Here is a 27,427-nt window from a genome sequence, read left to right on the forward strand (position 1 = left end):
TTTTGACACCCCTTGATAAAATTTTAGCTCCGCTACTTATTAACACGAGAACAACTCGTAAGTTGTAATACTTTTTGTATATTATTTGAATATTTGAATTTTAGTTTTAATTTCATTGAATTGATCTAACCTAATTTAGTTTCGTAAGTTAGTTAAATTGACTTTCAAAAATGACATGACAACTAATTTTATAGCTTTACCTAGCTTTACCTATACTTTGGCGACTGTCCTCTCCCTCTTTATCGTAGATATATATACCTAAATGGACAAATAATAATAGCTGCAAATTACACGATAACTAATGGTTAGGCAATTCAGACACGCCCCATGACCCCTTGGCCGCGCCCCATGGCGGTCTAGCAAGTCTCACAATACCTAGCGCCATGGTCGGCCCCGTGGTCTTGGCTGCGCCAAGTGACAAGCGCGCATGCGCTTCTGTCGCCCCATCGATGCCTCTCGCCAGTGTCCAGCGGCTGGCCAAAGACAACAACGCCGCGCCACTGACAATGTCGCGCGCGCAGATCCTGATGCCTTGCCAGCGCCCAGCTGCAAGCCCATTCTAGCAGCGCCTCGTGCATAGACCCTGATGCCAAGCACCAGCGCCCAGCCTCGGGCCAACATAACAAGTGTTGCGCACGCCAACAGCACCGCACGCGCAGACCCTGACCCGCAAGACAAAGTTGCTGTCATCGGACTTGTTTCTACATTGTAATAAACCAAGTCCTTTTCATTGTAATTATAGGCTAGTTTATATTATTTTCATTCAGTGTGTTTCTACAGCTTTATTAGGGCAAGTCATGTAACTTTGGTTTATTTTTTTTAAGCATTATTAGGGGGATCAAGCAATCAAACATTTTCAAGCAATCAATTTTCTGTACTGGTGTTTCTCCCCCTCGACACCGCATCTTTTGTATTCAGCGTTCATTCATCAATAAAATCATCATCATCACTCGAAACTCAATTCTCTCTCAGCTTTCGCAATTGCTCGTGACATTGGTTTTTCCGCACGGCACTGACAATCTAGTCTAGCGTGCGAAGGGGACCTCATTGGCGGACAACAACCACACTGTCGTCGGTTGCTTAGTCTTACGTTGCCCTTCCAAGGAACATCAGGAAGGCGTTGCGTAACAGTTGGTATCAGAACCTAGGCTCGACATCGGGCGAGGGAACACATTTGCCATCATCACCATTTCTGACCATGGTGAATCATGGGGAGCGCCTAGCATCCCTAGAAGAAACGGTTGACCGATTACGACCCATCGTAGATACGGTGCCTGATCAACACAACAACCTAGTGCAAAGGTTGGACGACCTGGACCGCCGAATGCCGCAGGCGGAAAATGACATTGCAAACATCAGTCGTGACTCCGAGGAGGACCGGTAAACGGCAGCCATTGAAACTGCCAATATTCATGGCAAATTTGAGGACCTCCAACAGGAGCGTGCCGATGATTTAGCCCATCGGGAACAAGAGGCAGACAGACTAACTGCCATGCAGCAAACCATAGACGACTTGATAGGTAAGCTCAATATTGTCAATGCTGCCCTACAGAGCCTACTTCGAGGAGGCGACAACCACATCAGGGGTGCAACAAACCTCACCCCCACTCCACAAAAACTTAAGATACCGGAGCCAAAGCCATACGACGGATCCCGGGATGCTAATGAAATGGAAAACTTCATCTTCGACATTGAACAATACTTCGGTGTCGTGAGCCATTTGGAAGAATCCAAATAGCAACTGCTGCCATGTATCTTCAGGGCGATGCCAAACTTTGGTGGTGGGTCAAATACGAAGCCATTAGGGCCGGTGAAGATACTCTCCAAATATGGGACGAGTTGAAGGCGGCCATACGCCTGCAGTTCTTCCTCGAAAATGTGGAATACAATGCAAGGAAAAAGCTACGGGAGCTCCGCCACACCAGATCAGTGCGAGAGTACGTGCGCGAATTCTCCGCACTCATGCTAAACATACGCAACATGGGGGACAAAGACAAATTCTTCGCATTCATAGAAGGTTTGAAACCTCATTCCCGTATGGAACTACAAAGACAACGGGTAGACACCCTGCCCAAGGCCATTCAAGCTGCAGAATGCCTTAGCGATTATCACTTGGGAACTCAGAACGACAGGCCCCAGCTGCCTGTCCGAGGGGGATTCAACGGGAACCATCCCAGCAATGGTGGCCCAAGCAAAAGTGGGGAGATCGGAGTGCATCCAAAACTAAGACTCCTCCCTCCAGCAGCAATAGTGCTGCATCCATCAACAACAATCAGAGGAGAAAGCCTCCCTCAGAATGCCGTCATTGCGGCGGGGAACATTGGAACAATGAATGCCTAAACAAAAAGATCAATGCTCATCAAACTGCCGAGGATGAGTCAGATGAATCAGACACATCAGAAGAAGACCAGGTAGGCGCCTTCAATGCAATTGTTGGCTCTATCCCACATGCCTTAGCGGGGACCAGTGCATGTCCTCCTAAGAAAATCTCAGTCCCAATCACCAAGAAAGGGAAGGAAAAGATGGACGAGAGGCCTCCTAAACAAGCGAGGACCCTAATGTTCGTCGAATTGAAAGTGAACGGCAAAGCCCCTTCACGCATTGATAGACACGGGTGCTACCCACAACTACGTGTATTCAACTTAAGTAGAGCGTCTCGGTCTAGTTGTGCAAAAGAGCAAAGGCCGCGTTAAGGCTATCAACTCGCCACCCCAGACATTGGGTGGAATAACTACAAATGTCCCAGTGAAACTTGGCCCATACAAAGGAAGCATCGACCTGCGCATCGCAATCATAGATGAGTTCGACATGATAGTGGGGTTGGAGTTCATGAGGCAGACCAACACCATACCAGTACCATATGCCAACATACTCCTAGTTGGGAGAAAACGGGGCCAAGCCCTGCACCATACCATGCTTTCCCATAAAGATGGCCGCTGGAAACATCTCGGCCATGTAGTTGGAGAAGGTAGTCAACGTACATGAACCCCTGGTTTTGGCTACCCTTCGCAACAACAATCAGCCATCAGGTCATCAGCCTCAAAAGACTGGTGACGCTCCTCAGCGTGTGAAGACTTGTCAGCCATGCCACAAGGACAAGTCGGATCACTCATCACAGACGGGACCCTTACATCCATTACATGTCTCGCAGAGACCATGGGAAAGTGTTTCCCTCAGATTCATCACGGGATTGCCCCAAGTTGGTAATCTTGCATCATCTTGGTTGTCATAGATCAGTTTTCAAACTATGCAACCTTCGTAGCAGCCCCGCAAAACATCTCAGCAGAATATATAACTCGACTTTTCTTCTCGCACATTGTCAAACATTGGGGCCTGCCCAAAGACATTGTTAGTAGGCGCGACTCGTGCTTCACTAGCAACTTTTGGACCCATCTCTTCAGGTGCTTTGGGTCAATATTGAGTCACAACTTAGACATCCATCTACCATCGGATGGCCAGACAGACCAGTTCGATGACATGCTAAAGGAATATCTCCGCAACTTTGCAACCGGATCATAGAAGCATTGGGTGAAGCTCTTGGATGCTACTCAACTGTGTTTCAATTCTCAAAAGAGCCATCATACAAACAAAAGCCCTTTTGAAATTGTTACCGGACAGCAACCGCTTCTCCCGCAAACGGTGAATGCATCAACCATGCTGAAATCTCCTCGAGCTGCCAACTTCTTGAGTGAATGGGAGCGCAACCTGGGGATAGTGCGGAGCTATCTCATCAGGGCCCAAGAGCGGGCAAAAAGATTCGCCGAACAAAATCGTTGCTTTGTCCAACATCAAGCAGGGGACAAAGTAATGCTATGCACCCAAAGCGATACTTGTTTGCAGAGAGGACCCATGACCCTCGCCTGCAACAAAAATACATCGGTCCCCTGCCCATTGAAAAACGCATTGGGAAGTCACATACCAGGTGAAAACTCCATCCTGGTGGAAGATCCATCCAGTCTTCCATGTCAGCCGCATGAAATCATTGCATCGCTACCACAACAAGCTCAAAGAACAGAGGGGCGCAGACCTCCCAACCATCAACCACCAGAATAATCATCATCATAAGGCTCTGAGGACGGCGCCAGCTCAGGTGGGCGAGAATGTCATGGGTTGATTCCCAGACACGCCCCATGACCCTTTGGCCGACCCCATGACGGCCTAACAAGTCTCACAATGCCTAGCGCCATGGTCGGCCCTGTGGTCTTGGCTGCGCCAAGTGACAAGCGCGCATGTGCCTCTTTCGCCCCACCGATGCCTCTCTCCAGCGCCCAGCGGCTGGCCAATGACAACAGCGCCGCGCGCACTGACAATGTCGCGCGCGCAAATCCTGATGCCTTGCCAGCGCCCAGCTGCAGGCCCATTCCAGCAGCGCCTCGCGCACAGACCCTGATGCCAAGCACCAATGCCCAGCCTCAGGCCAACATAACAAGTGTCGCGCACGCCAATAGTACCTCACGCGCAGACCCTGACCCATAAGACAAAGTTGCTGTCATCGGACTTGTTTCTACATTGTAACAAACCAAGTCCTTTTCATTGTAATTATAGGCTAGTTTATATTACTTTCATTCAGTGTGCTTCTACAGCTTTATTAGGGCAAGTCGTGTAACTTTGGTTTATTTTTTTTAAGCATTATTAGGGGGGATCAAACAATCAAACATTTTCAAGCAATCAATTTTCTGTACTGGTGTCTCTCCCCCTTAACACCGCATCTTTTGTAATCAGCTTTCATTCATCAATAAAATCATCATCATTCAAAACTCAATTCTCTCTCAGCTTCCGCAATTGCTCGTGACATTGATTTTCCCGCACGGCACTGACAATCTAATCTAGCGTGGGGAGGGGACCTCATTGGGGGACAGCAACCGCACTGACGTCGATTGCTTAATCTTACGTTGCCCTTCCAAAAAATATCAAGAAGATGTTGCGTAACATGACTCATGGTTAGGCGACTATTTTGGTAAGCCCGACCAAATTTTCGACTTTCATGCCAGTTGCCACAATGGCGATATCGACGTTGTCACCAAAGTTTGGTATGAATTAAATGGCATTCTCTACCTAACGTCTACCAAATACCTTTGGAATGACCCTTCTCTCCTCAGGATAAATTATTTACCTGCACGTTTTGTTTTACCTTATTGTTATTTTCTTTCTAACACCCCTCCCCCAAAATTAGTAATTACTCCATCCGGTCCATAATAAGTAATTTTTTGACTATTTTTTTGTGGTCCAAAATTAGTAATTTTTTCATATTTCAAGAATAAATTAATTATTTTTTCTCTATATTGACCTTGGAGTAAATAGTGTTGGAGTATGTGTTAGGAATATTTATGCGAAGAGGTAGTGGAAGTTAATATGGTCAATTCATTACTAATTAATATTAAAAGGTGAATTTCTTAATATGTGTGAAAACGACCAAAAATCACTTATTTTGTACCGGAGGAAGTACCATCTTTTCCTAAGTTCTACAAAAGACATCAAACTGTCTGAGAAATAATTCAAAATTTTATTACGAATTTTAGAAAACGACTAAAAATACTTAAAGACTTCATGAAATTTAATTGTTTCTCCTATGTCATTTGTTTCTCAAATTTATCCATTTAAAAAGAAAAAAAATGATGCACAACCATGAAAAACAACATGTGCATCATTTTCGTGAAAACAGAAATACACTATATTTTTTTTAACACTTGGCTTTTTACATGATGGCATAATATAATTCCCTCAGGGATGACTTGACTATTATAACATCCACAAAGATGGAATCTTGTCATCTCCAAAAAAAAAAAAAAAAAAAAATACTGTAGTACTCAAATTTGTGCACTAACATCTTTCAGTTAAAACAAAACATTTTTCAATTCATCTACACTGCTACATATAAGTGTTTGACTCAAAAGATATCAGAACCTTTTTTGAAAAAATCAATCAAAGAAAATGAAGGGGTAGACCTTAGCTAAGTATAATAATCTCTAGAACAAAAGATAGACAAGGAGAATATGGAGAATATGGAGAATAAGAATTCTTTATCTCATCAAGAAAAAACCTTAAACAATAATCCTATCGGTCGTTTTTGTAAGCAAGTGTTACAACAAGTGTTATCGGTTAGGAAAAACCCCCCCCCCCCCACCCCGAGAGCTTACAAGTTTGTTTTACGCTCTATATATAAGGGACATAACCCTTCTAAGCCCTAGAAGACAAATTATAGGGAATATTCCAAAGAATATTCCCAATGTTCCCTACTGGGCCTGCACTATTGCAAGAGTCGTACAGTCTCTTGTTCGCTTGTAGGTCGTCCTTTGCAGGATGTCGAGCTACGAGGATCTCGTCGTTTGTCTTACTCATCAACAATCGTGGTTGTTCAAATTTGGACCCATACAGTTAGTCCCTCCGCTTGTTGAGGTTGCAACTTGGTGCGTCCACGATAAGCGGACACCACACGTTCTTACGGAAAAATTTGACCCTACGAGGCGTTACGACCTGGCCAATAGTGGGCGGTCAGCGTGCTTAGCAAGACACCAGGTAATGTATTTTACCGGGAAATGACGTCATCCCCACGTGCGTCATCATTATGCGTGTTTTTGAGACAGGAGTTGATGGCTTGTCGCTTCGATTTCGGTGCCACTCTGCGACCTTCCGCTTCGATTCTGGCGCCACCCAATCCTATAAATAGGTGGAGGGTTTGTTTTTTCAAAAATTCTTGGCCATTTCATTTCTGATTACACTTCCTGACATAATCCGCGACCTTTTTTTTCATGGTAGGCCAGTAGTATCCGGCGCGGATAAGGCATCAAACGAGGGCACGGTTTCCCGTATGGCACCGCAGTGCCCCTCGTGTACTTCTTCTAGTACTCGCCTTGTTTGGTTTGGCCCAAGACACTTGGCCAGAGGACCACCGAACGTTCTCTTGTAAAGATCACAGTTTACGAGGCTGTATCTGGATGCTTGTATTCGAAGCTTTTTGGCTTCTTTTTTATCTTGTGGGAGCGTTCCATCCTGCAAATATGTTACGATACGGTTGCGCCAGTCCCAAGTTAGGTTTACAGAATGTACCTCGACCTGGTCTATTGCGGAATGGAGAAGAGTGACCATATTTTCCTTGTTGATATTTCTAGTGGCTGTTGCTAGTTTGGCGAGATCGTCTGCTTCGATGTTCTACGCGTTGGGTATTTGGTCGAGGCGGCATTCATCGAATTCTGGCAGCAGTTTGTGAATTTCTGACTGGTACTTTTGTAGTCTCTATTCTTTGATTTGGAAAGTCCCAGTGACTTGGTTCACCACGAGTTGAGAATCGCAATGGAGGACGAGTCGTCCAGCTCCATATTTGAGGGCTAATTTTAATCCTACAATCACAGCTTCATACTCGGCCTCGTTGTTAGTCATCTCGAGGCATTGTATGGACTAGCAAATTACTTCGCCCGTAGGGACTTCGAGGACGAGTCCCAATCCCGATCCCGATGAATTAGATGCACCGTCGGTGTAGAGGACCCAGAGGTCAGAATGTGCAGAAGCGCAGAGCGCCTCCTGCTCTACTTTAGGTAATATTTTCGCGCTGAAATTGGCGAAAAAATCGGCGAGCACCTGCGACTTAATAGCAGTTCACGATTGATATGTTATATCGTGCTCGCTTAATTCTATGGCCCATTTGGCCAACCTACCCGATAGTTCGGGCTTGTGTAGGATGCCCCTAAGGGGGAATGTTGTCACCACTTTTATGGGGTGACATTGAAAATATGGTCTAAGCTTTCGTGAAGCTACGATTAATGCCAGAGCTAGTTTCTCAAGGTGAGGGTACCTCGTTTCGGCATCAATTAAGGTTTTGCTGATATAATAAATCGAGGATTGCGTACCTTTGTTTTCGCGGATCAAGACTGCAGTTACCACGACTTCAGAGACTGCTAGGTACACCAGTAGGCATTCTCCCGGGTTTGCCTTGACGAGTAGTGGAGGCAAGGACAAATACGCATTCAGCCTTCTTAGGGCATCGACACATTCTAAATTCCACTGCAGTCCGTGGTCTTTCCTTAGCACGTTGAAGAATTTATGGCATCTATCCGACGATCGTGAAATAAACCTCGATAGGGCGGCTATTCGTCCTGTTAATTTCTGCACCTGCTTCTTGCTGGTTAATGTCTCCGGTATTTCTTCGATGGCTCTGATCTGATCCGGGTTGACTTCGATACCCCTTTGTGACACCAAAAAACCAAGGAACTTTCTTGAGGTTATGCCAAAGGCGCATTTTTCGGGATTCACTTTCATTCTGTATTGCCTCAATATCTCGAATGCTTCCTTCAGATGACCAATGTGATCCTCTTTCTTTTTCGACTTCAATAACATGTCGTCGATGTAAACCCCCATGGTCTTACTGAGTTGTTCTTTGAACATCTTGGTAACTAACCTTTGATACGTTGCCCCTGCGTTATTGAGTACGAACGACATGACTTTGTAGCAGTACGTTCCTTGGTGGGTGATGAAACTGGTCTTTTCTTGGTTTTCTTCAGCCATTAGAATTTGGTTGTAACCAGAATAAGCATCTAAGAAGCTCAGTAGTTCATGTCCCACCGTTGCATCGATGAGCTGGTCGATATGTGGTAATGGAAAGGAATCTTTCGGGCATGCTTTTTTCAGGTGGGTAAAGTCGACACATATCCTCCATTTCCCGTTCTTCTTTTTTACCATGACCACATTGGCGACCAATTGGGGATATTTTGATTCTCGGATGGAACTACTAGCGAGTAAATTATCAACTTCTTCGTTGACCGCCTCATTGATGGTGGCATTGAACTTTCTCCTTATTTGCTGTACTGGCGGGTAAAGAGGGTCGACATTTAGCCTGTGTGTGGCGATGTCCCTTGGGATTCCTGGCATATCTGAATGGGAAAAGGTAAATAAATCAACATTGTCAGTTAAGAACTCATAGTACTTACCTGGTTCTGAGAGGTTGTGTCCGATATAAGCCTTTTTCGTGCTATCGGTGTTGTCCAATTGGACGGGGTCAAGGTCTTCTACGGTTTCCTTGCAAGCTTCTACGACATCCGGGTCTTTGATGGCCTCTATTTGTATGTCGGGTTTGGTTCCCGATATGGCTGATTGCTATGCTTCCGCACTTTACCCCTTTAGTTGTTTGGTGTGTGTGCAATCTTGGGCGATTCGGTAGCATTCTTGGGCGGTGCGCTGCTCATCTCGGATGCTGAATATCCCCCATGGGGTAGGAAATTTGATTACTTGATAAAAACTTGACGGGACGGCTCACATGGCGTGTATCCATGGACGCCCTATGATGGCGTTGTAGGTTGTTTCCTGGTTCATTACGTGGAACGTCGTCTCCAAGGTGACTCCTCCTGCTGCGGATGTTGAGGTTTCTCTCTCGTGCGAGACAGTCATGCCCTCGTGCGGGGAGGGGGGTGAGATCTCTCCCTCAGATGTAGCACTTGGCGTTGCATTTTTGTTGTCTTCCCTACCGGCTTCATTGAGGGAATTCAGGAGGTTGTTCGTGACACCTACTATTGCCTTTAACCTTGCTTCTCCCTTTCCTTCCATTGTTGGCTTTTGCGAGACTAGGAAGAGGTGATTATTTTTTTCAAGGATCTAGACGAAACTAAGATCTCAGCTATAGAAATCCCCACATACGGCGTCAAATTGTTTGATTCAAAAGATATCGGAACCTTTTTGAATAAATCAATCAAAGAAAATGAAGGGGTAAATCTTAGCTAAATATAATAATCTCTAGAACAAAAGATAGACAAGGAGAATATGGAGAATAAGAATTCTTTATCTCATCGAGACAAAACCTTAAACAATAATCCTATCAATCGTTTTTGTACAAGTGTTACAACAAGTGTTATCGGTTAGGAAGAATGCCCCCGAGAATTTACAGGGTTGTTTTACGCTCTATATATAAGGGACAAAATCCTTCTAAGCCCTAAAAGACAAGTTATAGGGAATATTCGAAAGAATATTCCCAATGTCCCCTACTGGGCTTGCACTACTGCAAGAGTCGTACAGTTTCTTGTTAACCTGTAAAGTCGTCCTCGTCCTCTGTCGAGCTACGAGGATCTCGTCGTTTGTCGTACTCATCAACGACCGTGGTTGTTCAAATTTGGATCCATACAATAAGTAGTTGGAAATTAAAAGGGGCAAGTAGTATATTTAGTCAAAGTCCAAAATGAACAACTCCACTGATCTTGGTCCGGCACAGCACAAGAAAATTATCATTAGACTAGATAAACAATCCTGATTGATTAGTCACAAATAAAGAAACCTCTTTGTTTCTCTCTCCCTACAGTAGAATCAGATAAATTCTTTTTCCTGTCCAAGAAAATGGCCCTAGAGTTATGGGAAAACTTGAAAGACTCCATCACAGCTTACACAGGTCTCTCACCTACAACATTTTTTACAGCGGTTGCTTTAGCACTTGCTTTTTACTATGTTGTCTCGGAATTGTTTGGTTCAACTGATCATGGTCACCAGCAGAGGTCTAGAAATTTTGAGGAACAGGTGCAGCCTCTGCCACCTCCAGTTCAGCTTGGAGAGATTAGTGAAAAGGAGTTGAAGGAGTATGATGGGTCTGATTCAAAGAAGCCTTTGTTGATGGCTATTAAGGGTCAGATCTATGATGTTTCTCAGAGCAGGTAATTTTATCTTGGTCTATAAGTTTTCTAAGCTATTCGATGTTATTTGGAGCTTTGACTTTTATTCTTAGAATTATTGGCTTTTTGTTTCGTGCTTGTTTGTTCTTTTTGCTGTTTTTTATTGGTGATTGTTGAAAGTTTTAAGCTTTATGTGAAAGTTGGGAAGTTTTTGGTTGAGAAAAGAAGAGTTAGTGATCCTAGAATCACTCTCTCTTTCTGTTTTCTTTGAACTGCTTTATGCCTTTTTATTTGCCGGGAAAAGTTCTAATTTGGCTGAAATTATCAGTCTCGGAAATTTGCTATTTACACGACGTAGTGTTTCGGCATGGGAATTATAGTGGAATACGGAACTAATAGGGAGTTAGTGTGTAGGTGACACGATCCTTAGCACCCATGGTGTGATATAGCTTCAATAAAATGGGTGAAGATAGGGTTCAAACCCAGTAAAGAATAGTAATATACTAGGCACTTTTTCCATATGCCTAAACAAATTGGTGGGCAAAGTTATCCAGTAACTATGCTGGGGCTATCGGTCTCTGGTGGAATAGTAGATACGCACAAGCTGGCCCCGGAACTACTGTTATTAAAAGAAAATATCAATATATTTTCTCTTTAGTGTATAGGTGCGACAATTGAACAAATACTCTAGTAAAAAGTTCCTTCTGCAAGGATTATCCAACGGCTGATTAAGTATGTCAGTCCGCCAGCCAGGTAGCCATTAGGTTCAAAGGCCTAATACAATGGCAAGGCTTAGACTGCGAGGATTTAAAGCAGTCTTGACTTGTTTGTGATTCTTTCATTCCTTGTTGGAACACTGTGACTTTTACTTGATTCTCAGTAGATTCACTTATATTTTCTAGTTTTAATTCAAGCAGTTAGAAAAATCATGGGTCATCTTTTGGATTGCAATCAAGCAGGCTTTTTTCTTTTTCTTTTGAACACGTATATTTACTTTGTTACGTATGGTGAGCTTGGTTCGTCTCCGTGAAGCATTTCATCGGTACTTCAATATATCTTGGATCTGGACATTTAATAATAACTTGTCCTTGTTTCAGCATAAACATGATATCTTTCAACTTTTAAGAATTCTAATATCAAATGATTTCATATGTGATCCTGTCAGTCTGAATGTGCATTCTATTGAACCAGGACAATGTTCTTAATTGATCAAATACCCTGAGTTGAGTTTGAATAAGTTCCTATTCTCACAAATGTATGTTTGAGTCTCTTGATAAACATTAAGCATTTTTAACTACTAAAGGTCTATCATTTGTTTCAGTATCTCTCTTAAATGCTGTAAGCTACTACTATATATTCGTATCCAAGTCTGTTCACTGTGTACTGCAGAATGTTCTATGGACCTGGAGGACCTTATGCACTTTTTGCTGGAAAGGATGCTAGTAGAGCTCTCGCCAAGATGTCCTTCGAGGAAAAAGATCTCACCGGTGATATCTCTGGCCTTGGTCCATTTGAGCTTGAGGCCTTGCAAGATTGGGAGTATAAATTCATGAGCAAGTATGTCAAAGTTGGGACTGTCAAGCAGACAGTGCCAGTAAGTGACGGTGCAGCTAATGGTGAATCAGTTGAGTCAACTGATCGTGAAGCTCAGCCAATCTTAGAAGGTGTTGCATCAGAGAGCGCAAAGCCATCAGAAGATGGTCCATCCGAAAGTGTTGCTGAAACTGTGGACAAGTCTGACGATGATGCTGAAAAGAAGGATTAATAAACATACCATTTTTAATCAAGTAACAAGCTGAGCCCTCTGGGAACCAGTTTTTTTGTGGAGATCCAAAAAAAAAGGCATTGAAAAGATGTGTGTATTATCTCGTGTTAGACGATTGTTGTTGATTCTAGAACATATACTCCTTAGTCTAGTTACTTTTAAGTCTATGATTTGATGTATGAAATAATGAAACAAGCATTTTACTGTATCAATGGAGCTCATACTAGACGACCACTCGCTAATGTTCACCTGTATGTCTGCAAGTGGTAGCAATTCCCTTTTATCTCGTGTCAAGTGAATCTCTTCTTGTGGTAGCCACTCCTGAAACCATCACACCCTTCCCTTTTTTGTTGTTTTTGAAGCATTCCCCTCATTTGGCAGTAATAAGAAGGGAATTTCGGCAGTAGTATCAGCATCAAGAATATTGATCTCTATGTCCAATTGAAGGAGACGTTAAATTTAGTAATGCAATTTCTACTGTGGTTGTCTGCGTAAGAAGCTTTCACCTTTTCTAAACGCAATACTGCTTATATGGCCGGTGGAAGTGCCAGTGTGGGTAGCTTTTGTTCACTTAGGATAAGACCACATCTTTGGGCTTCCTATGTAATAACACCACGACCATATTCCATTTCTAACTGTCTCCCTCACTGAATAGCCAGCTTCATTATATACTTTTGCACTTAAGGTGTCGCACACCTAGTCAATAAAATGGTGAAAACTATGGGAGAGCAAGGTTTAAATCCCAAGCGAGACAAAAAATGTGATTTTTTTCAATCTGCCTAAGTTTTGGTAGACAGAGTTATCGCGGTAGTGGGAGGGGGAGTACTAGTTAATAGCACGCGCAAATTGTGCCAAACATAGCAAGTAAGATGTATTTACTTAATATTTGCAAGTGGCCGTTCGGCAGTTCTTCCAAGCTGCAATGTTTGTCCGAGAGAGATCCTCGACCAAATTGGACAAGTGGAGCTAAAAAAGATTCTATATTTAAGCAGTACAATGGACTGTTTGTACACAATTATCCTCACGCTATTGGCCTCCAGATGAATATTATATCAAAATTAATGCAAGAAGGGGAAGATATATAACACGAGTAACTTTGTCATTCTGAAGTCTAAATCAAAGTTTCATTTGATTGATTCACTACTTTTGGCTGTATCTAGCTCTGTAAACGTGGCCTGATCTTTTATAAATAGACTTGAATCACCTTGGTACAAATACTTGCAAAACAGCCTGAATAGGCCTGTCTCCTCTCCTATATCTTCATAAAAAACATCTCACTTGTACTTAAAACATGAAACCTCCCACTTCATTATTTCTACTCCTGAATTTCATTTTGGTTCTAGTAGCATTCCATCACACAGATTTCAGGCTAATTAGCAGTGCTAGTATTGCCGAAGCAAATTAAAGAAAGGTCAAAGCTATGTCTTCTCTGTCTTTATTACGCCGTTTAAGTGCAGCTTATCAGTCTCAAAAACTAACCATTAGCAAGAAGTTTGCTCCATTTCATGGTGGTTCAGAACATGTTGTTCCTGGAGGACCAAATCCTCTTCACAACTCTATAGGGCGCAACACTTCTCTGAACCCTGCGTAAATGCGGGATACTTTGTACACCGAACTGCCTTTTTAAAAAGTCATTTTACAATACAAAGATTTTACTCCTATCAGGCCATTACAGAGAATATTACTCTTCTTTTTAGCATTGAATTACTATATATCCGTTTCTTATCATCTTATTCGAAGAAATGCGGGGAGTATTTGTATATGGTCAAAATCGTATGCCTCCGATTTATAGGCTTGAGGGTCCTCCTTAAGCCCGAGTTCAGGCGAGGTCGAGTTCGAGTCCGATGGATCAGACCTGAGCTCGAAGACAGAATGCAACGCCCGAAGACTGAAACGCGATGTATACCGAGGCCGAGTATACTCGACCCCAAAATAATACCGTTATGGATCTGTAACAAAATGAGCTAGATTCTTGCCACGTCCCCAAGATCATGGCGCGAATTCCGGAATAGGATTGTACGATTCCGTACTAGGCGGTTAGACAACTATACCAATAAGATTCTTTACTGTAAATGGAAATGTACCTTATTTAGAGTTCCCCTATTATATAAAGAGGACCCCAATCAATTGTAACATCATCTAGTCATTGGCAAAGAATATTCTATCCTGCTTTTCTCTCTTACTGTTCATCAGCATTGTCCTTTACAATTATTCATCTCGAGGTCACTAAACTCGAGGTCATAACTGCTGAGTAACATTGGTTTAATTCACTAATTTCCTTCATCTACACTTCATATTTCTTGAATATTAATTGGTATTGAAATAAATCACATATCTTTAAAACCGCAAATCAAATTTAATTGTTACTCGTATTTTCGAGGTAAACAGTTTGGCGCTCACAGTGAGGCTAAAGATAACAGTGATTATTTCTTTACTGATTCTCATTACACGCGTTGTTTTTACACTTTTTCTTGTCAAAATATTTTGATTCTCAGGTTAAAACATATCTAGCTCACAAAACGCACCTGTTCATGACAAGGAAGGTCTTGGAGAAAACAGTAATGCAGGGGTCGGTGTACCACCGATAAACCAAGGGGAAGTGCCAAATATGGAACCAGTTGATGTTAGTTCACACATTGCTCTAAACGCGGATTTAGGCATAGGCCCCGGAGGGAATGTACACAGGGAAGCCCGATCTGGTGGCCAAGGAACATAAGGAATGGGAAATGGGGGAATTAGGCTCTAAGTGATATTCGAGATGCTACAAGCTCAGCAGATCGCCATCGCTCAACTTCAAAGTCAGAATAAGACTCTGAGTGTAGCTGAACATGAAAACACTCGACGTGCTGAACCAGTGGCAGAGAGGTCGAATGGAAATGACTCGGGGACTGACCCCACCATAATGAGGATGCTCTAAGAGCTCACCAAAAGAATAGAGTCCGGGGAAAAGAAGATTGAGGACAATGATAAAAAGATGGAGACTTATAACTCCCATGTTGACCAAATACCGGGGCACCTCCAGTTTTGAAAGGTTTAGATGCTAAAACGTTCATACAAAAATCATTCCCTCATAGCGCGACTCCGATGCCATTCCCAAAAAGTTTCGCATGCCTGATATACCCAAGTATAATAGGACAACCGACCTTAACGAGCATATTACTTCATACACTTGTGGGATCAAAGGGAATGACTTGAACGACGATGCGATCAAATTAGTTTTGTTGAAAAGGTTTGGAGAAATACTATCTAAGGGAGCCATGATTTGATACCATAACTTGCCTCCAAACTCTATTGATTCGTTTGCTATATTAGCAGACGCCTTCGTTAAGGCACACACCGGGTCCATAAAGGAGGCCACGAGAAAATCAGACGTCTTCAAGATAAAATAGAGGAACGACGAGATATTGAGGGAGTTCGTGTCTAGGCTCCAGATGGAGCGAATGGAGTTACCACCGGTCTCGAATGACTGGGCAGTACAAGCTTTTATGCAGGGTTTGAATGAAAGGAGCTCGATTGCGTCTCGACAACTAAAGCAGAACTTGATCTAATATCAAGTTGTGACATATCAGATGTACACAACCGTTACCAATCAAAAATCAGGGTCGAGGACGACCAGTTGGTAGCCCCCTCGGGTTCAGTTCATCCTAACAGATTCGCAGCCAAGCCCCCGAGGGATGTCAATAGGGAATCGAGATTGAACAAGGAACGGTATAATCCGTACGTCGATCGGAGAAACAACAGCTTGGGTCGTAGCGCCCCTCGAAATGATCGGAGAAATGATCGAGGCCAAAGTTCTCGAGGACTCATGAGTAAGAGCGGGTTCGATAAGCATACCGACCCCGTAGAGGCACCTCGATTGTCAGAGTATAATTTCAGCGTAGATGCATCAGGGATTGTGTCAGCTATTGGAAGAATCAATGACACCAGGTGACCCAGGCCCATACAAACTGATCCTTCTAAAAGGAACCCAAACTTGATGTGCAAGTATCATGGCACACATGGTCATAAAACCAAAGATTGCAGGTAGCTCAGGGAGGATGTGGCTCGGTTGTTCAACGAAGGTCACCTTCGATAATTCCTTAGTGATCGAGCCAAAAACCACTTCAGGGAGAGAGATGCAAGGAAAAATAAGCAAGAAGAACCACAACATGTAATCCAAATGATCATTGGCGGAGTCGATGTCCCTCAACAACCTATATTCAAACACACCAAGGTATCAATCACCAGAGAAAAACGGACTCGGAGATATGTGCCCAAGGATGCCTTATCGTTCTATGATGAAGAAGCAGAAGGCATATCTCAGCCACACAATGACGCCCTGGTAATTTCTATTCTTTTAAATAAAATTCAAGTTAAACGTGTTTTAGTGGATCCAGGTAGCTCAGCAAACATAATTAGATCGAGGGTCGTAGAACAGCTCGGCCTGCAAGATCATATTGTACCTGCATCCTCGGTCCTAAATGGCTTCAACATGGCATGTGAAACAACAAAGGGTGAGATTATCCTGCCAGTAAACGTAGTCGGGACTGTACAAGATACAAAATTCCATGTCATCGAAGGTGACATGAGGTATACTGCACTCCTTGAGAGACCATGAATACACAATATAAAGGCAGTGCCTTCAACTCTTCACCAGATGATGAAGTTCCCAATAGAGAAATGAGTAAAAACAGTCTACGGAGAGCAACGTGCTGCAAATGAGATGTTTGAAATCGAGGAAGTGGTACCGATACCAGAGCCTTCGACCTCGGAGAAATAAATTATCGAAGGTAAATAGATGGCCAAATAGCAATCATCGTCTCCAGCCTCGACGGAATCGGAGCAACAGGTAATCGAAGACGAAGATGAGGATTTCCTTACTCCTCGAACCTTCGTCGTCCCCAAAGAGTCCGATGCAACTAAGTCAACGATCAAGGAACTGGAGCAGGTCATACTGATCGAATATATGCCCGAGAGAAAGATATACCTGGGAATGGGATTAACCCCCAAACTCAGGAAAAAACTCATTCAATTTCGTATTGATAATATGGATTGCTTTGCTTGGTCTTATTTAGATATGATAGGGATTCTACCGGAAATCACCACACATCGGTTAAGGATCGACCCCGGGTTCAAATTGATGAAGCAAAAAAAGAGGCCCCAGTCCAAGGTGAAACATGTGTTCATAAAGGACGAGGTAACCAAACTTCTTAAAATAGGGTCTATTCGGGAGGTGAAGTACCCCGAATGGTTAGCCAATATAGTTATAGTTCCTAAAAAAGGAAACAAACTCAGAATGTGTGTAGACTATAAGAACTTGAACAAAGCATGTCCAAAAGATTCTTTCCCACTGCCCAACATCGATCGTATGATCGATGCCACGACCAGGCACGAGATCCTAACTTTTCTCGATGCCTACTCTGGGTACAATCAAATTCAGATGAATTCGGAGGACCAGGAAAAGACTTCGTTTATTACTAAATTTAGAACTTATTGTTACAACGTAATGCCCTTCGGGCTAAAAAATGCGGGAGCTACATATCAACGCCTAGTTAACAAAATGTTCGAAGACCAAATAGGTAAAACAATGGAAGTTTACATTGATGATATGTTGGTTAAGCCCCTGCGCGCAGAGGACCATTTAGCTAATTTGCAGGAAACATTGAAAATCTTAAGGAAATACAACATGAAGCTTAACCCAGAGAAATGTGCCTTCGGAGTCGGCTCGGGTATGTTTCTCGGCTTCATGGTGTCGAATCGGGGCATCGAAATTAACCCCGATAAAATCAAGGCCATCGAGGATATCACGATCGTGGATAGTGTGAAGGTCATGCAAAGGCTAACAAGTCGGTAGCTGCTTTGGGTCGATTCATTTCGAGGTCATCAGATCGAAGTCACCGGTTCTTTTCCTTGCTCAAAAAGAAAAAGGATTTCGCATGGACCACAGAATGCCAACAAGCCATAGAAGAACTAAAGCGATACTTATCTAGCCCGCCTTTGCTTCACACCCCGAAGGTAGATGAGAAACTTTACCTATATTTGGCAGTATCTGAGATAGCGGTAAGTGGGGTACTAGTTCGTGAAGAGCAAGGTACGCAATTTCCTATTTATTATGTAAGTCGAACTCTAAGAGATGCTGAAACCAGATACTCTCACTTAGAAAAATTAGCACTTGCATTGATAAGCACATCTAGAAAACTAAAGCCATATTTTCAATGCCATCACATATGTGTGTTAACCACATATCCCATTCGAAATGTTTTGCATAAGCTCGAGCTATCGGGCCGGCTGGCCAAATGGGCCGTTGAACTTAGCGGATATGATATCGAATATCAACCCCGAGTGGCCATCAAATCTCAAATTCTAGCTGACTTCGTGGTTGATTTTACGCCGACCCTCGCACCGGAGGTGGAAAAAGAACTCCTGCTGAGTTCGGATACATCACCGAGGGTATGGACCCTTCTCACAAACGGTGCTTCGAATGTTAAGGGGTTCGGGCTTGGCATTGTCTTAAAACCACCTACGGGCAGTACCATTAGACAATCTATCAAAAATGTCTAGGTTGACTAATAATGAGGCCGAGTATGAGGCCATGATTGCAGGTCTCGAGCTAGCCAAGAGCTTAGGAGCAGAAGTCATTGAAGCCAAGTGCGATTCACTGTTGGTGGTAAACCAAGTAAACAAAAGTTTTGAAGTTCGAGAGGATGGATGCAATGATACTTAGATAAACTACAGGTAACATGACATCGCTTCAAGGAATGGACCCTAGATCATGTGCCTCGAGAGAAAAATAGTGAGGCCGATGCACTTGCTAATTTGGGATCCTCGGTTAAAGAAGATGATATCGTCCCGACGACTGTCTTCCAATTATCGAGGTTTGTGGATAAAGAGGGTCATGCTGAGATAAATTCAATAAGTTTGACTTGGGACTGGAGGAATAAGTACATTGATTATTTGAAAGATGGTAAACTCCCATCGGACCATAAAGAATCGAGGGCCTTACGAACCAAGGCTGCTAGGTTTGCATTAGACGAAGATGGAACATTGTACAGGATAATGTTCAATGGACCATTGGCGGTATGTTTAGGACCGGGGGACACCGATTATGTTCTACGAGAGGTCCACGAAGGTACTTGTGGAAATCACTCCGGCGCCGAGTCTTTGGTTCGCAAAATTATTAGAGCAGGTTATTATTGGGATAGCACGGATAAAGATACTAGTGAATTCGTCAAAAATAGTGATAAATGCCAATGATTTGTACCGATGATCTATCAGCCCGGAGAACAACTCCATTCGGTCCTATCCCGTGGCCTTTCATGAAATGGGGAATGGACATAGTCGTTCCTCTACCAACGGCCCCAGGTAAAGCTAAATTTATTTTGTTTCTGACTGATTATTTTTCTAAGTGGGTGGAAGCACAGGCCTTCGAGAAGGTCAGAGAAAAAGAAGTTATTAGCTTCATCTGGGATCACATCATATGCCGGTTCGAGATACCTGCCGAGATTGTATGTGACAATAGAAAACAATTCATTGGCAGCAAAGTGATGGATTTCCTCGAGATACATAAAATAAAGAGGATATTATCAACACCATACCATCCTACTGGAAATGGACAGGCCGAGTCAACAAACAAAACTATCATTCAAACCTAAAGAAAAGGTTAGACGATGCGAAGGGAAAATGGAGAGAAGTTCTACCCGAGGTCCTTTGGGCATATCGAACAACATCGAAGTCTAGCACATGGGCTACTCCGTTATCTTTAGTTTATGGCTCCGAGGCCCTTATGCCTATCTAGGTCAGAGAACCCAGCGCCAGGTTTCGACATGTATCGGAGGAGTCAAATCACGAGGTTATGAATACTAGCCTCGAACTGTTAGATGAAAAACGAGAGGCAACACTTGTTTGGATGGCCTCGCAAAAGCCAAGAATCAAGAGATACTACAATAGAAGGACCAACCTTCGGTACTTTGGAGTCGGGGACTTAGTTCTACGAAAGTCACCCTCAATACTCGAGACCCGAATAAAGGGAAACTAGGCCCGAATTGGGAAGGACCATACCAAGTCCTCGGAATTGTCGGTAAAGGATCCTACAAACTTAGCACAATGGAAGGTGAACAACTGCCAAACAATTGAAATGTATCGTTACTCAATGGTACTATTGCTAAGGTATGACTCTCTCTTTTTGTCTATTTGAATTTTAAACTAATCCATTACAGGCGTTCGATCAAAGCTATCGAAGGCACCCTTTTTACACGAAGGCCTTAGGTTTTAAAGCATGTGTTACACTCTTTTTCCCTTAGATCGGATTTTGTGCCAAATGGGTTTTACCGGAGAGGTTTTTAATGAGGCAACAACTATGTGCTACCTAAGGAGAACTCAACAGTATCCAAGGCTTCTTTTCAATCAACCTCGAATACTGGGGAGCATCACCCTCATAGATTTTGATTTCGAGGAAAATACTTCATGCCAAAGAGGGCCTCCATAGGAGAACTTTGTAATGGGCCAAACGGCCAGATGAACCGTGTCCATATAGAATAGTCGATCCCCGATGGCAAAACATGTACGCATGTATAATTATTCAAAGAAGCATTCTTTCTATATAAAAACACTTTGTCTCAAAGAAGTCTACTATTATATGAGCTCTACACTTATAATCCTACGGGAAACGGCTCAAGTGCCAAAATACAAATGCACCCCCGAATACTCGGGGACTGTCATCGACAGTCAACGCATCCGAGTCATCAAAAACTCGGACTCATAAGACCTCAAAGAGGCATCTCCTCGATATAAAGGCCAAGGCCAACATACTCGGGGACTAGCCCTCCGAACAAGTTCAAAAGGTTATCGGGAAAAAAGTCAAAGAGACATACCCGAAGGCTACAACCATATTAAAGGCTACGACCATATAAAAAGGCTATGGCCGAAATAATGCGGCTCGGAGAAGTCCGACTTCCGCCATAAATTAAAGGCCTTAATACACTTTGAAAAAACCGGTTAAATCATGCTACCCTTGGCAAAAGCAAAGATAAAGGGCTTCAATAAAATTAGCCCTCGAATAATTTAGAGGCTTCGATAACATCAGCCTTCGAAAAAAACTCAATAGAAATTCGATTATGTTTAAACAAACAAGTTATAAATGAGGTTCCAATCGATCGAACCTTCGAAAAACCCAAGGGAAAAAACACATGCTAAGGTATACAAAAAATTTCAGTATGTCCTTTAGCCGAAAAGAGGGAAAAATTATAGCTACTTTAGAGGCCGAATCGGCCCAACTTAAAGAGCCTAAGGGCCAACCCCAAAGAGACTAAGGGCCAACCTAAAAGAGCCTAAGGGCCAAAATATAAAGGGTTCGAGACCTTAATCTCACTCAACTCAGACTCAAAGGTCTAGATACCACGAGCTCACATCAAATCGATTTGAGCTTAGCTCGAGGATTAACTAAATCCCTAAGAGGAATTATGTTGATCAATAAAAAACCTAAGGGTTTATTATGTTCTGAGTCTAGTATTCGGACCGATCATTAGAGTTATACAATAAAATATTTCATAGATGAAGACGAAACGAAGTTCAACACAAACTGAAGATAAAGCAAAACGGTTCTTTATATCCACAAAATATGATTTACAAAGTATACTTACAACACCCGCAAGGGGACCTTACATAAATATAAAAAAGAGAACCTAATCTATTTCGGAGTCACATCCCCGGAAGCGACATCCTCAAAAACTGCACCCTCGACAGCTTTATCTTCGGGAACCCCCTCTTCCTCGGGGACACCTTCTTCACCTTATCCATCCCCGGAGCCACTCACAACATCCTCGTCATTAGAAGAAACAAGGAACCTGGCATCGGTTTCCCGTGCCTTTGCTTCAGCTATTTCTTCAGTAAGGTCAAATCCTCGGGCGTGGATTTCTTCGAGAGTCTCCCTCCGGGCTTGGCACTTGGCCAAATCATTACTCCGTTTTTCCTGATCAAGGCCTCCCTCAACTCCGCTTGAACAGCCTCGACATACCTTAAGTATACAACAATGGTCTTATCAGCCATAGCCTTCATCTTCTCAACTTCAGCCTTGGCCTGTGCAGCTTCGACCCAGGCTCTAGCAAGCTCTACCTCCAACTCCTCAATTTTCTTGGCCTGGGACAGACCCTTCACTTTAATGCCTCGGAGTTGAGTTCCATGCGAGGATAGTTGGGTTGTAACAGTTTCCTTGTCGATATAGAACTAATCCATGTTCTCTTTCCATCGATGGCAATCAGCCTTAACTTGATTAACCTCGCCCCGGAGCTTCCCAATCATCTCCAACTTCTGCTATAGCTGATACATCGAAGTGTTAGCCTCTGAAGTAGGGCCAAGAAGACCATACTCTGTTAAAATCATAGTTACCTGCTCATCTAGCTCAGTCTCTTTTTTTCGAGCTTTGGCCAATTCATCTCGGAGGTCCTTAAGCTCCTCCTTCTTTTGGCTACAGAGGAGCCTCAGGGCCTTCTCTTCACCCGAAACATTCTTGAGCTCGGCCTCACATTGGGTCAGCTTCGCTCTAAACTTGACGATGGCCTATACATAAAATGGAGATATGTCAGTCAAACGAAAGGAAAGGAAGAAAAAATTACAACAATGGAAGTTAGTATTTACCTGAGAGAGGAGATGTTGAGCCTCTTCAAAGAGGGTGGATGAATCATTAAGGTCGGTGGCATCATCAACCCCAGCAAAGCAACCCTAAAAGGGATCTTCTTCGAGGACCTTGCTCGGATCGAGCGTACACAGAGCATTAGCATTTTTGATTGCCTCCTCAAAATAAGATGGTAGAGAAATGGAGTGACCCATTGTCATAGCCCCGAGCTCCTTATTCAAGGCACTCTGATTAGCGTCAGCCCTCTCAGAACTTATCCCCTCCGACGTATTTGTTGAAAGAGGAGAACGATCTCAATCTCGGAGGACTCAAGGGTTTTACCCGAGTCTTCTTCGGAGGGTTTTGGCGGCCTCGACTGGTTTCCTAGCTCGGGGCACCAATGCCGATTCTTCGCCCTCATTCTCCTCATCCTCCAGGAATTTGATGGATGAATCCAACTCCACATGGGCAGGCTTCTTCCTCGACTTTCGAGTAGGGGCCGACTCGTCCTGGCTATCTTCGGGATTCGAAGCCCTTTTTCTTTTATTATCTTTCCCCGATTTAGGAATCAAAGATTTGGTCCTTTACCTAAGCGGGGCTGGCCTCATTTCGGAGACATCTCTAATACTTACATAAGTAAATATGAATGAGATGACACCACCAATAAAAGAAGAGTATCAAAAACCTGAGAAGAGAATTTACCATGATGTTTGGCCTCCTATTTGCCCCTCGTTAAACCACACCATTTGCGCTCATTATACGAGGAGGTCACAACCAACTTTCAGACCCAGTCCTCGAGGTCTGGGACAACGTGAGGTGTCCAAGTAATAGTTGCAGAAAAGATGAAAATATTATGGAACACAGAAGCAGAATATAAAGAAGTATTTGTTAAGGAACCCTACTTACGATTAAAATTCCACCTCTCCGAAAATGGCATTTTGTCCCCGGGGATGACATCCAAAGTCCTTACTCTAATGAACCAGCTCATCCAACCTCGATCTTTGTCTTTGTCGTTACTAGCATAGAAGGCCTTCTTTGTTCGACATTGCAGCTTAATAAGTCCTCAAAATAGCTGGGGCCGATACAGCCGAATAAGGTGGTTGAGGGTGAATTCCAACCCCTCGGCCTTTCCAAAAAAATAGCGCAGCATGATCACGATGCGCCAAAAGGAGGGATAAATCTGGCCGAAGGTGACCTCATATGTTTTACAGAAGTTAATCACTACTAGATCGATGGGACCCAGTGTGAATGGGTAAGTGTAAACACTTAAAAACCCCTCCACGTGGGTAGTAATGCTCTCCTCGAGGCCTAGGATCTGTACCACGACCTCGTCTTCCCAGCCGCAGTCCTTTTTTATGGCTTTGAGGTATTTCTCCGATATCAAACTGATGTATCGAGATACATGTTCGCATCGTCCTAGGATATCGGGAGGATTTCAATATTGAAGTCTTTTTTACTCACATAAGGGCCGGAGGTGATTTTGTGAAGAGCCGGTGGCACCATCGGTTTTGCCGACCAGGAAGTAGAAGAAGATGATGCTTTATCTTTTTTGGGAACTGTTTCAGAAGTTTTAGCCATAATTTTGGGCTAAGGCATTTTCCGGCGTATTGAAGAGGCGGTGAAAATAGATGATGAGAGGAAAAGATGAAGAAGAGAAGTAATCAGAGTAAATGGGAATGAAGGAGTAAAGTTTTCAATTCAAAGAAGTAGCCTCGTATTTATAGATGAGCAATGACAGTTCGGCGACGCTAATGGCCGACCATTACTGTCATGTATTTAATATTTTGGGAAAGCGAACCGATGGGACATTTCGGTCACTTCGAACGCCTATATTATGGGAATGACATCATCATCAGAAACTCCGTGAGATCGAGATTCAAGTCGTTTTTTATCATCTTATTCTAAGAAACGCGGGGACTATCTGTATACGGCCAAAATTGTATGCCTCCGATTTATAGGCTCGAGGGTCCTCCTTAAGCTTGAGTTCAGGAGAGGTCGAGTTCGAGTCCGATGGATCAAACCTGAGCTCGAAGACAGAATGCAATGCCTGAAGACTGAAACACGATGTATACCGAGGCCGAGTATGCTCGACCCCGAAATAGTATCGTTATTGATTTGTAACAAAATGAGCTAGATTCCTGCCACGTTCCCAAGATCATGGCGTGAATCCCGGAATAAGATTGTACGATTCCGTACTAGGCGGTTAAACAGCTGTACCGATAAGATTCTTTACTGTAAATGGAAATGTACCTTATTTAGGGTTTCCATATTATATAAAGGGGACCTCAATCATTTGTAACATCATCTAATTATTGGTAAAGAATATACTATCCTGCTTTTCTCTCTTATTGTTCATCATCATTGTCCTTTACAGTTATTGTTCTTATTTTATTGCTCTTAGTTCATCTCGAGGTCACTAAACTCGAGGTCATCACTGCTGAGTAACGTTGGTTTGATTCACTTATTTCCTTCATCTACACTTCATATTTCTTGATTATTAATTGGTATTGAACTAAATCACATATCTTTAAAACCACAAATCAAATTTAATTGTTACTCGTATTTTCGAGGTAAACAATATTTTTTTCTTTTCTTTGTCAGCCTTTTTTTCCGGTTGTTGTTGTGGTTCACTATTATGCATGCAATTCACTTACCAAACTAGTTATTGGTGATGCTTATCCTTAATATTGCAACAAAGTACCTAACCTCAATCTAATGTAGCTTGATGCATATCTACTGTATCATTAGTTAAATTAGCTTGTTTGCTAGCTATATCTTATTAGAACTAGTATACTAGGAATCTTGGAGTAGGATAAGGCCTACGGGTGGGTCACTATGGCAGTTGAAGTATTTCATATTTTTTTAGCCATTAAGTAATTTTAATTCAACAGTTGACTTCAATAAAAAAGATGATGTTATATATGGAGTTATAAGCATTAGCATAATCCCAAGTCATTATCTTGCCATTGTCATAGTTCATAACATTGGAATAATACAGATGAATGAGGATACAAGCTAGCCTTAGCTAGTGCCAACAAATGGTGGGATAATCCTAGAGTTGTTTGGTTTGTGAACAAATTATACTGGAATTATAATGTGAGAATTATAATAAGAGGATTAAATTATGACAACATTATTTAGATGTAATATTTTTATTAATAAATATTTGGTTCTTTGAAATAAAATGAAATAAGTGTTTTAGTAAATTCCCACTCGCGAATATATGGGGTATAATATAAAACTGACTACAATCAGACAAATAAGTAATCTCTAATTAAGATGTTTACACTTCGTAAATAGATAAGTATAGTTTTGGTCTGGTTTTTATTTCTGATACTTGTAAGTGTATGGGTCGAAATTTAACCAAACAAGAATCCGCGTGAAGAGGAATGACAAAAAGTTAGTTGGACCGAAGTTATATTCACATAACTCTATAGCAACAAGCACCTCGGCCACGGCCAAGGTCATGTACTCAGAATGCTTGTACGGTGAATTGGATGTTACGGCATTTCAGAGGGTCAATCTGTAATACAGTTAAATGACTTAGGTACCCTGGCTAATGATCGTTGTGTAAATGAAAATACCTAGTATATATACTAGGTGAGAGAACGAATAAAGGGGGGATTCATAAATCACACACTTCTTCACTAACAGGGGAGAGGAATTGGAGAATACATCTCGAAAACGAGAGAAGGTTCAGAACCTTACTATTCATTTTCTGTAGCCATCGTTATGGAATAAATAAAGACATACCCCGTGGTCATTAATGGTGAATTCTTTCTTTCTTCTTTATTTTACATTGTGGAGTAACCTATGTCGAGAATGAATGTAAGCTCATCATATACATTAGATTTTTTCCATTATCTTAATGAGTTCATGAACTTAACTTTACTCAACTTTTCTTACTTATCATTCATTAATCTAGAGCTAATTATCTTTGGCTAGGATTTACCCCTTATCTATTTATTAAATTGATTTAACTAAAAAGGGCTTAACACTTTTTGGTAAAACAATTTGGCACCGACTGTGGGAATTTTCAAGCCAAGGCCTTAGTTCCCTCTAGATCCAAACATGGTCTTAGCTTTATCTCTCATTCAGTGAAGTTTCACCCTTTTATTACGAATATCGACTTACGAAACTGGAGTTATGCCCGGTTTACACACGAAAATTGTGTTGCACCACATCAGCAACCGTGATGCATTATGAATATGAGCCATCGTAGTGGGACTACGACTACGCATAACAAACGTGTCCGTAATCCCATTTCCAAGTTAGCACCCAACACCTACTACATCCTGCGCATATCGCCTTCCCTCCTACCATATGAGCCGATGCTTGTTGTGTAATTTACTGACTGATATACTCTTCGCCTGTATGTTTGTGGTATAACTTACATTTATGCCATCTCCGCATGCCCGGGACTAAGACAAACTGGGACTCGAACTCGAGACCCTAATGGGGGGAGTGAATCGTCCACCCATGAGATGCCAA

At 42.6% G+C, this 27,427-nt stretch overlaps 1 protein-coding gene across 1 annotated transcript; it reads left to right on the forward strand.

Moving 5' to 3' along the window:
• Positions 1 to 10,160: 10,160 nt before the first annotated feature.
• LOC107770471 (membrane steroid-binding protein 1) lies at positions 10,161 to 12,629 on the forward strand. The gene is made up of 2 exons (XM_016589783.2): positions 10,161 to 10,625; positions 11,973 to 12,629. The coding sequence occupies exons 1-2, from the start codon at positions 10,315 to 10,317 to the stop codon at positions 12,346 to 12,348; spliced, it is 687 nt and encodes a 228-aa protein (XP_016445269.2). The 5' UTR covers positions 10,161 to 10,314; the 3' UTR covers positions 12,349 to 12,629.
• Positions 12,630 to 27,427: the final 14,798 nt, after the last annotated feature.

This window comes from Nicotiana tabacum, chromosome 6 (genome assembly GCF_000715075.1).
Source record: "Nicotiana tabacum cultivar K326 chromosome 6, ASM71507v2, whole genome shotgun sequence".
In the NCBI taxonomy this organism is placed as follows: Eukaryota; Viridiplantae; Streptophyta; class Magnoliopsida; order Solanales; family Solanaceae; genus Nicotiana; species Nicotiana tabacum.

Excerpts from the sequence above, each read along its gene's own strand:
- LOC107770471 (XM_016589783.2), top strand. The coding sequence starts at position 10,315 with ATGGCCCTAGAGTTATGGGAAAACTTGAAAGACTCCATCACAGCTTAC. Across the intron at positions 10,626-11,972 it reads TATGATGTTTCTCAGAGCAG|AATGTTCTATGGACCTGGAG; the intron begins GTAATTTTATCT and ends TGTGTACTGCAG.